Source organism: Podarcis tiliguerta (assembly GCF_965153285.1).
Source record: "Podarcis tiliguerta genome assembly, chromosome: 6".
Lineage (NCBI taxonomy): Eukaryota > Metazoa > Chordata > Lepidosauria > Squamata > Lacertidae > Podarcis > Podarcis tiliguerta.
The window spans coordinates 94,668,735-94,681,072 of NC_139539.1; the positions used below are offsets into that span (position 1 = coordinate 94,668,735).

General features: G+C 44.4%; 1 protein-coding gene across 1 annotated transcript in view; it reads right to left on the minus strand.

Annotated features, from left to right (window-relative positions):
- DDR2 (discoidin domain receptor tyrosine kinase 2) overlaps nucleotides 1–12,338 on the minus strand; it is a 68,527-nt gene that overhangs the window by 40,811 nt on the left and 15,378 nt on the right. Inside the window, exon 2 of the mRNA XM_083446411.1 lies at nucleotides 4,078–4,173. Coding sequence (XP_083302537.1) covers nucleotides 4,078–4,159 — 82 coding nt within the window. The 5' untranslated portion in view covers nucleotides 4,160–4,173. The remainder of the gene's footprint in view (nucleotides 1–4,077; nucleotides 4,174–12,338) is intronic.

Here is a 12,338-nt window from a genome sequence, read left to right on the forward strand (position 1 = left end):
TCTATTCCCCGCCCCATGAGCCCACATTCTTACCACAATGACTCCAGCATAAGATAGAATACTGATTTTCTAATCTATTTATCATTATAATTACAAGTACTAATTTATATAATGTGAAGTTTAGCTGGTGCATAATGCTACCTGTCAGAGCTTTTGAATGTGCATTCCTTAATATTAGGAAAGAACCATGGATGCTTTAGTTGAGATTCCTGCATTGCAGGGGGTTGGACTAGATGGCCCTCAGGGTCCCTTCAGCTCTACAATTCTATGATTCTAAGCAGCAATAACGACCAGATATATAGCTCTATCTTCCTCGAAGCTCTTTAAAGCCCTAGGAGCCTTCCAGAGGAAGATCTGTGAGCGGTGAAAGACTCTTTGCCATCAGGGGGTGGTGGGTTTCACCTGTGCTTCCCCACTTCCAGTCCAAGGAACCTTCAGAAGGGAATTGCCGCTATGGGCACTATGTATATGTGTAATGAGCTGAACAGAGTGAAAGATATGAGTTACTGGGGTGGGGGGAACGTGTGTATGAACTTAACAGTGCATAGTTTATCTTTTGGTTCCTATTTTGTTTTATAAATAATAAATGCTGTATTGGTTAATTAATCATATAATATGACTTTTGCTTTAATTGTGATGTTTAGCGTGTTGTTTAATTGTAGCTTTGTTAACAGTGTTTTATAGATTGTAATTGTTTCACTGATGATTTGTTAATTTTCTATATGATTTATGCTGTATTTGTTATATTCTATAATGTTCTGTCATGTCACTGTTATTTATTGTTGTAAATGGCATGGAAATATAATAAATCATATCAAATCAGATATGTAGAAGTTAAAGTGGAACCTGCATCTTCAGTCCATTTCTGCATATCTCTAGCCCATGAATTAAATCCTAAAGTTTTGTAGCGATGAGAAGGAATGTGTTTAAAATGTGCGGACTGTTTAACTGTGAGAGTTTCAGATCCTGTAAGGGCTCATTTAATTAGGAGTTAATTACTCACTTTTGAAAAAGACACCTCTGCAAATACTAATACCATGTCATAACTTCAATCTCAAACCTGATTTGAATCTCTTGTTTAATTAAATTCTTGAATTTTTTAAAAATCACATTTGTCATTTATACCATTTTTTAGTTTCTAAAGTGCTGTCAAATTCTTTCCACTAGTTTTCACTGGGTTTTCCAGTGGTAGACTTGAGTTGAAAGAATATAGAGTACTCTAAACATCATTTGAAATGCATTCCCATACGCACTTTTAGTCAATTTTTCATTCCTGAACTGCCTGCTGGAAGCACCCCTACCAATATGTTTTCAATCTAGAATTATAATATTTGGCATTTACACAGCACTTTGCAATATTCAAGTACCTTCTCATACATTATTTTCAGTAGTTCTGTAATATACGCCAGTATCACCCCAAATTGTAGGTGGGAGAGGGAGATGATGAGATTGTGTGCCTTCGTGGCGGAGACAAGATGTGGACTAGAGAACGTCCTGACTTGTAGATCCCACAGCAACTGAATAGTTAAACGTTAAATGCATTTTAATTGGAAAGATACAGAGCCTGAGCTGAGTGAGCCCTGGAGGGACAGCTCAGTAAAGCCCTTCTGCAAGCTCACTTCCCCAACACCTTCTTCCCAGTTTGGAAATGGAAAACTACCAGTGCCTACAATGTGTGGCTGCTTTTGATTTGCAAGAGACCAGCCAAGAAGCTTCAAGCAGGCCTTCAGCTACCTGAGCATTATTTTTCATGCTTAGCTGCCAAGAGAGCTTCTCAAAGGGCTGCTTGTTCCACAGTGTTTACTGTCTGACCGCTGGCCTCAGCCCAAAGCTCTGTCCATTACCTGCCAGCAAACTACTTCGTAGCAAACTGAACTACACGGGATGAGGAAGGTGCAGCATTTTTGAATCACTTATGCAGCCAAACACATTCCAACACATTCAGTACAGCCTACACATCTTGCAACAGTGGTTTAAAAATACTGGACCAGCAATGGGGAGCCTGTGGCCCTCCAGCTGTTGTCAGACTCAAGCTCTCATTGGCCAGCATGGCCAAGGGGTAGGGATGATGGGAGCTGTACTCCAGCTACAACTGGAGATTTGCAGGTTCCCAGTCCCCTGGACTAGAGACCATTGGCTTGCCCAGGAAACTGATTGGCAGTAGATTCAGGACACGGAAAAAGAAAATGCTGTTCTAGATTTAAAGGTAAAGGGACCCCTGACCATTAGGTCCAGTCGTGACCGACTCTGGGGTTGCGGCGCTCATCTCGCTTTACTGGCCGAGGGAGCTGGCGTACAGCTTCTGGGTCATGTGGCCAGCAGGACTAAGCCGCTTCTGGCGAACCAGAGCAGCGCACGGAAATGCCGTTTACCTTCCCGCCGGAGTGATACCTATTTATCTACTTGCACTTTGACGTGCTTTCAAACTGCTAGGTTGGCAGGAGCAGGGACCAAGCAACGGGAGCTCACCCCGTTATGGGGATTCAAACCGCCGACCTTCTGATTACTGTACAGTATTTGGGAAACGAAGGGAGAGAGACTGAGGGGAGAGAGACTTTCTGCAGGCAATGGCTTTTCCTTGCTCCACCCTCCAGCCCCTGGAGCCTTTCCCAGACCATGACTTTGAGAACAGAAGAAGCATCTGGGAAGAGAGGAATTCAGGGGTAGCTTTTAATAATAATTTTACAAGTTGTGTGTCCTTGTTTCTCAGTTTGACCGTTTTACATGGTTTTGTACGTTTTGTGGTATTTTATGCATTGTGATTTGCTGTTATTGATCATAGATTAGTAATTCTTTATTGTAATTGAGAAGTGTAAACTGTTTAATTATTGTTTGCTGATGTTTAATTTTACTGTTTACTATTGGATTCTAATGGACTATTGAATATTTCTTTATTTGATATGTTGTTTATTTTAAAGTTATTGTGACTTTTTATATAGGATCTGATTGTTACTGTTACTGTTTGATGTTTTATTATTATTGTGTGTTGGAAGCCACCCAGAGTGGCTGGGGCAACCCAGCCAGGTGGGCAGGCTATAAATAATATTTATTTATGTATTTATTTGGAAGAATCCAAGCTGCAGAGGAATTCCTGTGGCTGAGCTAAGGTCATCAAGGAACAACAGGAAGCAATTGAGGGACATTAACAATACAAGATAACTCCTTCCCCCTTGCCTTGAGGTTTGAACAGGGACTGGGGATTTGGACGGTTGCCAGGGTATCTGCTCTGGGAGCAAGGGTGGCTGGGGAAAAGGAGGAGGAAGAAGGGCTGAAATCCTGTCCCTGGGGGACAAGCCCCTCTTGAAAGGACTATGCTATAAGTTCTGGACTCCCTCCATGCAGACTGAAGGTGTAAATAGGTAAATAAACCATATTTCTTAAAGCCACGACAGTCTCTGCCATGTATTGTATTCTTCAAATGGACACTGAACCTATGTGTGTGCCTGGGACCCCATGGGCTCTTGGCAGAGAGAGGGACAGGCACCCGTCTTTTGTAACAATACTTTTTCTCTCAGTGAATAATTAACAGGGTGGAACTAGCTGCCAGTGGCTTAAATGGGTTTAAAGAGCAATTACACAAATGCATAGTGGACAGGGCCACCAGGTTGGCTATGACAGCTAAATGGAACTTCTGTGTTCCAAGGAAGGAAGGTCACCTCCCAGTTTCCGATGCTGTTGTCCTCATGTCCTGCTTTTGGCCTTCCTAGTGTTATGAAAACCACCAACCCAGCCACTATTAGAATCAGGATGCTGGATTCAGTGAGCTTTGTGCCTAGTTCAGCAGGGAATCTTCTTTTGATTCTTAGGAGACCCAAACTTGTTAACTTTTGTATGCCATGAGAGCTAACCTTTATGGACGTCTGAGGGCAAGCAGCTTAATCAAGAATCATACATGGAACCTGTTAGTTGTGATAAGCCCAATTTAGTGTTAAATAACATCAAAAGGTACAACTCATGACCACCAGGAACTATATTTACAATACTGCTCAGAAGTATTATATGCAATGGGATTTACTTCCAGGTAGGCTACATCTCTTTGTTTGTCTGATACCGAGAAACAGCATTTTCATCCCTTACCTGGATTGACCTGAGTTTTCACAGCACTTGGAACAGCCAGCAGGATCAGCAGAGCTATCAGTGTCTGGGGAGGAGTAAGCATCTTCAGTCTCGTACCTATGGCAGCCAAAATAAGAAATCAGGAGACACACAGAAGGCATAATTAAGACTGCAGTCGTATGCTGACTTCCCTGGGAATAAAGCCCATTGAACAGTGCACAATGAGGCCTCATCCACACTTTCACTTCTCCCACCGCTTTTCCCCAGAGGAATCCGCTCTCTGCCACTGAATCTGAGCAAATGACAATTGCATTTTCTATGGATTTATGTTTGCTAAAGAACAGGTTTTCCTGGGGAAAGCGGCCAAATAAACAGAAAACCACTCGAATTCATGCCTAGAATGCACCTGAGAAGCAGAAGTGTAGATAAGCCCTGAGTTTTAGTTCAAAGTAAACATGCAGAGGGTTGCCCCGTAAGACTTTGATTGTGTTCAAGGCTAGCTTAGGTCGAAGAGTTAAAAGTCCAGCCACACATGTGTCTTACTGTATGCTGCACAGAAGAATAACACATTAAATTATACATGCTGTGTATACATTACCAGATTAAAACTCACCTAGGTCCTTCCCTTCCCCCCGCCACCAGTTCGGATTGAAGCTGGTTTTGGGGGAAACACATTAAAATGCAGTATGTTGTAAGATGCAACACCATAGATATGGGTTGTGGCTAATGTGTGCATACCACTTCCCAAACCAGCAGTGGGAGCACACAGCATGCAGAGTAAATGGAGTGTGCTCACAGCTCAAATATTTAACAAGATGCTATTTTCCTATCCGTAGCCAGAGCAGAGCCAGAATGCCTTTTCAAATGCAAATGTCTTGAGCATTGCTTTTTCCAAGGGTTTCTGACAGAGGACCCTTAAGAAAGGGCGGACTTTCAGAAACTCCAGGTATAAAGGTATTTTTCAGACACAGAAAGTGGAATCAGCAGAAATGATATATAGGCTGTGAGGTGTCCTAGGCTTGCCATTTGTCCTCTTTTTCCAGGACACATCCTCTTTTTCATGAGTAGAGTCATCATAGCAATCCATAGTTAAAAGCAGAAGCCATCAAATGTGTCCTTTTTTGCTCTTCAAAATATGGCAACCCTAGAAATTCTGTTTTGCACTTTACACCTTTGTAGACCATGAAGATGTTTGGCTAGACCTTTTCAGTCTCCACTCTAAGACATTCCTAAATAAAGAAAGGAACTAACCGCAACTTTCCGGTGAAAGGCCTACTTCTTGAACCATCCATCAAGTATAGCTTAGGTAGGGTTGCCATACGTCTGGTTTCTCCCAGACAGGTCCTCTTTTTCAGGGGTGAAATTTCAGTCCGGGCAGATTTTTTGAATTTGCCGAAATGTCCGGGTTTTTGCAAACAGAGCCAGGAAGTGTGCGTGCGAGGATCACTCTTAACATTTTTCTATTTCTATGATGCACCTGCATGGTGGATGTTGGGATTGGGCTCACGGTCCAATGGCAGATCAAACGGCTGCCACCTGGACCTCTCTGGCCATGCCAGTGCCCAGTAAGCTGCCCGTGAGCAGGTGGGAAAGACTCCCGGGGGGGGGGGTCTCTCTCTGTCTCCCCTTCTCCTCCCCCACCCCTGTATAAGGCAGTAATGTATAAGGATGTTTTAAAATGTTTAATGTTTTATTGTGCTTTTATATATGTTGGAGTGGAGCAGATGGGTGGGGTATTATTATTATTATTATTGAATAGGATGTCCCTACTTTCATCAGAGAAACGCTGGAGGGTATGGTGTGCGCGCGCACAGTGGATGGCAAGGGGGCTCCGCATTCTCTTTTTTGCTCTTCAAAATATGGCAACCCTAGCTTAGGGGAATTTGGATTAGTTTATTTCTGTTTGATTTAGGGCTTAGCTATTTACCTTGCCACTTCAGAGGTACCTATTTATCTACTCGTGCTGGTATGCTTTCGAACTGGGAGCTGGGACAGAGCAACGGGAGCTCACCCCATCGCAGGGATTCAAACCGTTGACCTTCCGATAAGCAAGCCCAAGAGGCTCAGTGGTTTAGACCACAGCTCAACCTGCATCCTTGCTGATCAGAAGGTTGGTGGTTCAAATCCCCATGACAGGGTGAGCTCCCGTTGCTCGGTCCCTGCTCCTGCCAACCTAGCAGTTCGAATGCACGTCAAAGTACAAGTAGATAAATAGGTACCGCTCCGGTGGGAAGGTAAATGGCATTTACGTGCGCTGCTCTGGTTCACCAGAAGCGGCTTAGTCATGCTGGCCACATGACCCGGAAGCTGTACGCCGGCTCCCTCAGCCAATAAAGCAAGATGAGCGCTGCAACCCAAGAGTCGGTCACGACTGGTCTTAACTGTCAGGGGTCCCTTTACCTTTAACTTTAACGTGAACTGAGAGAAAAAATAAGCCATTTCTATCTTGAAATTAGTTCAGGCCCAGGAAGAACACAGGAAGCTGCCTTATACCAAGTCAGACCAGGGATCCATCAAACTCAGTACTGCCTACACTGGCTGGCAGTGGCAGTCAAGGGTTTCAGGCACACAGCATCCCCAGCCCTACATGGAACCTTGCATCTTTCACAACTGGTGCTCTGTCACTGAGCTATGACCCTTCCCCAAAGTGGGAATTTCTGGCCCATAATCACATTTGAAAATTGTCCTAGAAATCCACGGACCTCTTAAAGGGAGGGCTGAATGTACAAAGGTTTTGGATCAGACATGCCTTCTTCCCACTTTTGCTCTTAAGGCAGGGGTCTGCAACCTTTAAGACAAAAAGAGCCACTTGGACCTGTTTCCGAAGGGGAAAAAACTGGGAGCCGCAAAACTTGTCATTATAAAAATAACTTTTTTGTCACTTTATTATTTCTTTGTTTGACCCCTCAGAATTAGTCCTCCTCATATAAATAAATGTTAAATTAACAAGTTACCTTTTTGTGTGTGTGTTCTTCACTCCCCTTCAAAACAGTGACCAGCGTACATGCCCCTTTACAATGTAGCGGGTGGGTGGGAAGGTGACGTCAGGACAGTGTGTGAGTAACGCACGCACCGCCCCCATGCGACGTCACAGCCAGTACAGCGCCCGCCACAGTGGGGAGTGTCGGGGCGCACAATGCGCCTCCTCCCCTCGCTAGTATCCACCCCGGAGCCGCGGCAAAGGTGTAAAAGAGCCACATGCGGCTCCAGAGCCGCGGGTTGCTGACCCCTGTCTTAAGGGAATTAGGAAAACCCTACTAACTAGGAAAGCAAGAGATAAAAATCCTACTAAGAATCCGACTTGAGTTTTCAACCTGTCTGTAATTTCCCTGACCAGATGAAATGATTTAGAAGCATATTGTATTTGGGACAGTAACTGAGGGGTCCAGGCAAAACCAGCAGGGATGCCTCTCCCTGTTACATTCTTGGCATAGGTCCTTTGTCAGGGCCTGAAGATGGATGGAAATTGCTCAAGCTCAACCGTCACCAACTTGGTGCCCTCCAGACATTTTGGACTACAACTCCTAGCAGCCCCAACCATCACAGCTTGATCATCCAGAAAAACTTGGGCCGTTGTTTTCTTATGCTGCAAGTCTTCTAGAACTACTTGAGTAGACATGCATAGAATCATAGAATCATAGAATCATAGAGTTGGAAGAGACCACAAGGGTCATCGAGTCCAACCCCCTGCCAAGCAGGAAACACCATCAGAGCACTCCTGACATATGGTTGTCAAGCCTCTGCTTAAAGACCTCCAAAGAAGGAGACTCCACCACACTCCTTGGCAGCAAATTCCACTGTCAAGGAAGTTCTTCCTAATGTTTAGGTGGAATCTTCTTTCTTGTAGTTTGGATCCATTGCTCCGTGTCCGCTTCTCTGGAGCAGCAGAAAACAACCTTTCTCCCTCCTCTATGTGACATCCTTTTATATATTTGAACATGGCTATCATATCACCCCTTAACCTCCTCTTCTCCAGGCTAAACATGCCCAGCTCCCTTAGCCGTTCCTCATAAGGCATCGTTTCCAGGCCTTTGACCATTTTGGTTGCCCTCCTCTGGACACGTTCCAGTTTGTCAGTGTCCTTCTGGACATTAACATGTGCTGTTTTTAATCACATGGGTTCTTGATTCTTTTGTCTGAATGTGTTTAGATTTTATTGTATTATTTTATTTTTAACGGCAATCATTGGTTGAAGGATAGTAAACAATGCTTATAGTGAAGTAACTAATAAGAAATAAATGCTCCCCCAATCAAAGCTGAACTAGAGCTTTATAGTATCATAGAATCATTGAATTGTAGAGTTGGAAGGGACCCCGAGGGTAATCTAGTCCAACTCTCTGCAATGCAAGAATCTCAACTAAAGCATCCATGACAGATGGCCATCCAACCTCTGCTTATAAAAACCCCCAAGGAAGGAGAGTCCACAAGCTCCCCAGGGAGTCCATTCCACGGCTGAACTGCTCTTACCATCAAAAAGTTCTTCCTGGTGTTTAGCCAGAATCTCCTTTCTTGTAACTTGAAACCATTGGTTTGGGTCCTACCCTACAGGACAGGAGAAAACATACTTGCTCCATCTTCCATTTGACAACCGTTTATATATTTGAAGGTGGCTGTCATATCCTCTCAGTCTCCTCTTATCCAGCCTAACATACTCAACTCCCTCAACCATTCCTCATAAGGCTTGGTTTCCACACCCTTGATCATCTTGGTCACCCTCCTCTGCACATGTTCCAACTTGTCAGTATCTTTCTTAAATTGTGGTGCCCAGAACTGGACACGGTACTCCAGGTGTGGCCCAACCAAATAATAATAGAGTGGTACTATGATTTCTATCAATCTGGACACTAGACTTTAATGCTGCCTGGAATATCATTCACAGTTTTTACTTCTGAATCGCGCTGTTGACTCATGTTAAGCTTGTGGTCTACTAATACACCTACATCCTTTTCACCTTACTACTGGCAATCCAGGTATCCCACATCTTAAATTTGTGCATCTAGTTCTTTCTGCCTAAGTGCAGAACATTTGTACCTATTGAGATTCATTTTATTAATTTGGGCCCATTTCTTATACATGCACTTCTTAAATCTCAGCTCATCTGTAAGAGATTTATGCAGCCACATCGGTTTCTTTAGATGCCTCCTGCTGTTATTTCTTGTTATAATTGCCTGCATTTGTGGGCTATTTGGGTTATTTGTGGGGCATAGGAATTTATCCATTTCCCCCCCCCTTCAAAATCTAGTCCGGCCCCCCACAAGGTCTGAGGGTCAGTGGACCGGCCCCCTGCTGAAAACGTTTGCTGACCCCTGGCTTAACTTCTTGCTCTCACTGAACCAGTAGCTTTTCTTGATACTTTTCTTGGCAAGAAGGCAGCCACCATCTTTCCCTAGCTGAGAAATAAGCAATAAGCCCTCGGCTGCGGCCAATTTCCCCTCTAACCCCTCGCCAGCACACAAACCACCCCTTTAAGCATAGCTCAACTAATTATGCAAAACTTTCTACCAATCCCGGAGCACTCCCCCCCCCCCCAGATAATTAAAGATCCAGAAGCAATGTAAACAAAGAACATAAACAAAGAAAGAGATGCAGAAAGGCAAAACAGAGCTGGAAAGCAGAGCCCGTGGCAGCCGATTTCCTAAGCAGAAACTTTTGCTGCCTTTGCCTTCTATTTGCTTTGCCTTCTTCATTTTTCTTCCCTCACATTCCCCCCCCCCCCTTCTTTTCATTTTTATTTTCTGGAGGCGTTTACATTGTTGGTTTCCCCTAAACAGCATCCCTCCATATTAAAAAGGAAGGTTTTTTAATTTTATTTTTTTTAAGGAGTCTGTCTCCTTGCTTGCTATCCCTCCTTCCCACCCTTTGATAAAAAGGGAGAGACTGAGGAGATGGGGGAAATGGAGGGAAAATTTATCTGACTGCCTCATGCTGAATTGGAAGGTTGGGTACTGTGAGATTGATGGGGAGTGTGTTTGTCCATAAGCAGTGCAATCAAATGTGTGTCTACTCACAAACAAGCCCCACTCAGTTCAATGGGGCTTACTCCCAAGAAAGTAGAAGTAAGTTTAGTTGAACTCAGTGGGGCTTATGCATGCATAAAATTCCACTCAGACCTCTGAGTGGAATTAGTTGAAAATATATTCAGTATATCATATGGAAGTTTATTTAATGTTTTTACTAAATCTACTACTTCCTTAAATTTTGAATATGCCCACAAAACTGCATAGAACTGTAATATATTCTCCAGACATCTTTAATGGTTTAGTGTCAGGGGTCAGCAAACTTTTCCAGCAGGGGGCTGGTCCACTGTCCCTCAGACCTTGTGGGGGGCCGGACTATATTTTTTTGGGGGGGTGGCGGGAATGAACGGATTCCTATGCCCCACAAATAACCCAGAGATGCATTTTAAATAAAAGCACACATTAAACACACCGATTCCCAGACCGTCCGCAGGCTGGATTGAGAAGGCAATTGGGCCAGATCCGGCCCCTGGGCCTTAGTTTGCCTACCCATGGTTTAGTTGAAGCAGAGGTGCTGAGATATGGGGGGCAGATCGTCGCGTGCACATGATTTCACATGTGTCAGGAGGCTGCAAGGCCCTGGTAGGCCCCCCACCACCACAGGGAGAGTTGGCATGTATGAGCTGAAGCATGCTGTGAGACACTGTGATATCTCAAAATATTGTGCTATTTAGGTGGTGATACATCACAGTGTTGAAAACTATCACCCAGCCCTACTCACTTCCTTTGCACATGAGACATATTCAAATACTGATCTCCCATTTGCACAATACGATGTATCTTGCTCAACTAGCCTGTTGTACAATTCAGAGGTGCCACCTCTTCTACTTCTTTTGATAGCATAAGAAATAGAAGTGGAAGCACAACTCAGTTTTGAACCACTCATCTCCAAAATACCCTGAAGGACTAGTTGGGTTGGAAACACATGGGATCGATAAATATTTTTCTGCCTACTCCAATGTTTGTTGCTTCTGCTTCCAGTTACTGTTAAAAGCACAGGAGTAATGCCTAAAAAAGAAGCTGACAGCCTCATTCGTTCATATGGCTGAAACCTATTTCTGGCATATTTGATAGAGCCCCAAGAATTATTTTAAAATTCATTAGAATGTTTACAATGTGAATACTGAAAGGCAAGAATAGAGAGAATGAAATAAAATCAGCTCCTCAACCTAAAACAATGGAACATTCCAAGTGTTTACCCAAAGACACACACTTAAATCGTATGACTCAGCTTAGGGTGTTGATTTTTTTGGCAAATTTCCTAAAAATAGCTCAAAAACTTCATTTTTTTTAAGCTCAACAACTTTGCCTCTACCCCCCATGCTATTTTTCTAGAAAAAGAGGTGCCGGAATGCACCAAGAATGCCCCCCCTCTTTTTCTTAGAATAGCACCTGAGCCCACCTGAGAGGTGCCAGAACTGAGTTCCAGTGAATTCTCTCTTAAAAAAAGCCCCGTCAACAACTGTTGTGTCCAGATTCTCACTTTTTGAAATATGTCAGCCATAACTGAGTTGGGCTCACTCCCAGTGCCCTAGGCTATTGACCCCACTCCCTTCAGCTAACTAGAATGGCTCATTGAAGGAAAAGCCCTTTGTTTATGCTCAGGTGCATGTCCTTAATCAGCACATCTGCCTATGCAGAAAGAAAGTGTCCCTGGTTACCAGGGCTGAGCAGGCTCAGAGTTGCAGTGATAGGATGAATAGCATTTTGAGCCAGGGGTGCCTTTGGTCACCTCCCCCCCCCCCCCCATGGCCAGCACTGCAGGGCTGCCCAGAGGGTGTATGGGGCAGGGCACACCTAGGGGTTGGCCAAGGTCCCAGGCCCCGGAGGGTGCAAAAACTGTGCCTCTCCACTCTGGCTTGGAGTGGATCAGAGCCCATCCACACACTCCCTGGACCGCTCCTCCACTGCTCTGGTTGGCTCAGGCTCCTCTGGCAAGGGTACAAAGGAGGGGGTGCCAGTAAAACTCCTTGCCCAGGGCACAAGGGAGCCGAGGTTCACCTCTGGATACAGGTGTGCTGCTATGGGCCCTCATGCTGTTCCCTGCAAGAACCCATTCGTGTGTGTACAAAGCTGAGGGCCACAGGCAATTACATACAGTATATTTTTAATCAAACCGTTAAAACCAGGTAAAAACGTAAAAACGTGTCCAGAGGAGGGCAACCAAAATGGTCAAAGGCCTGGAAACGATGCCTTATGAGGAACGGCTAAGGGAGCTGGGCATGTTTAGCCTGGAGAAGAGGAGGTTAAGGGGGGATATGATAG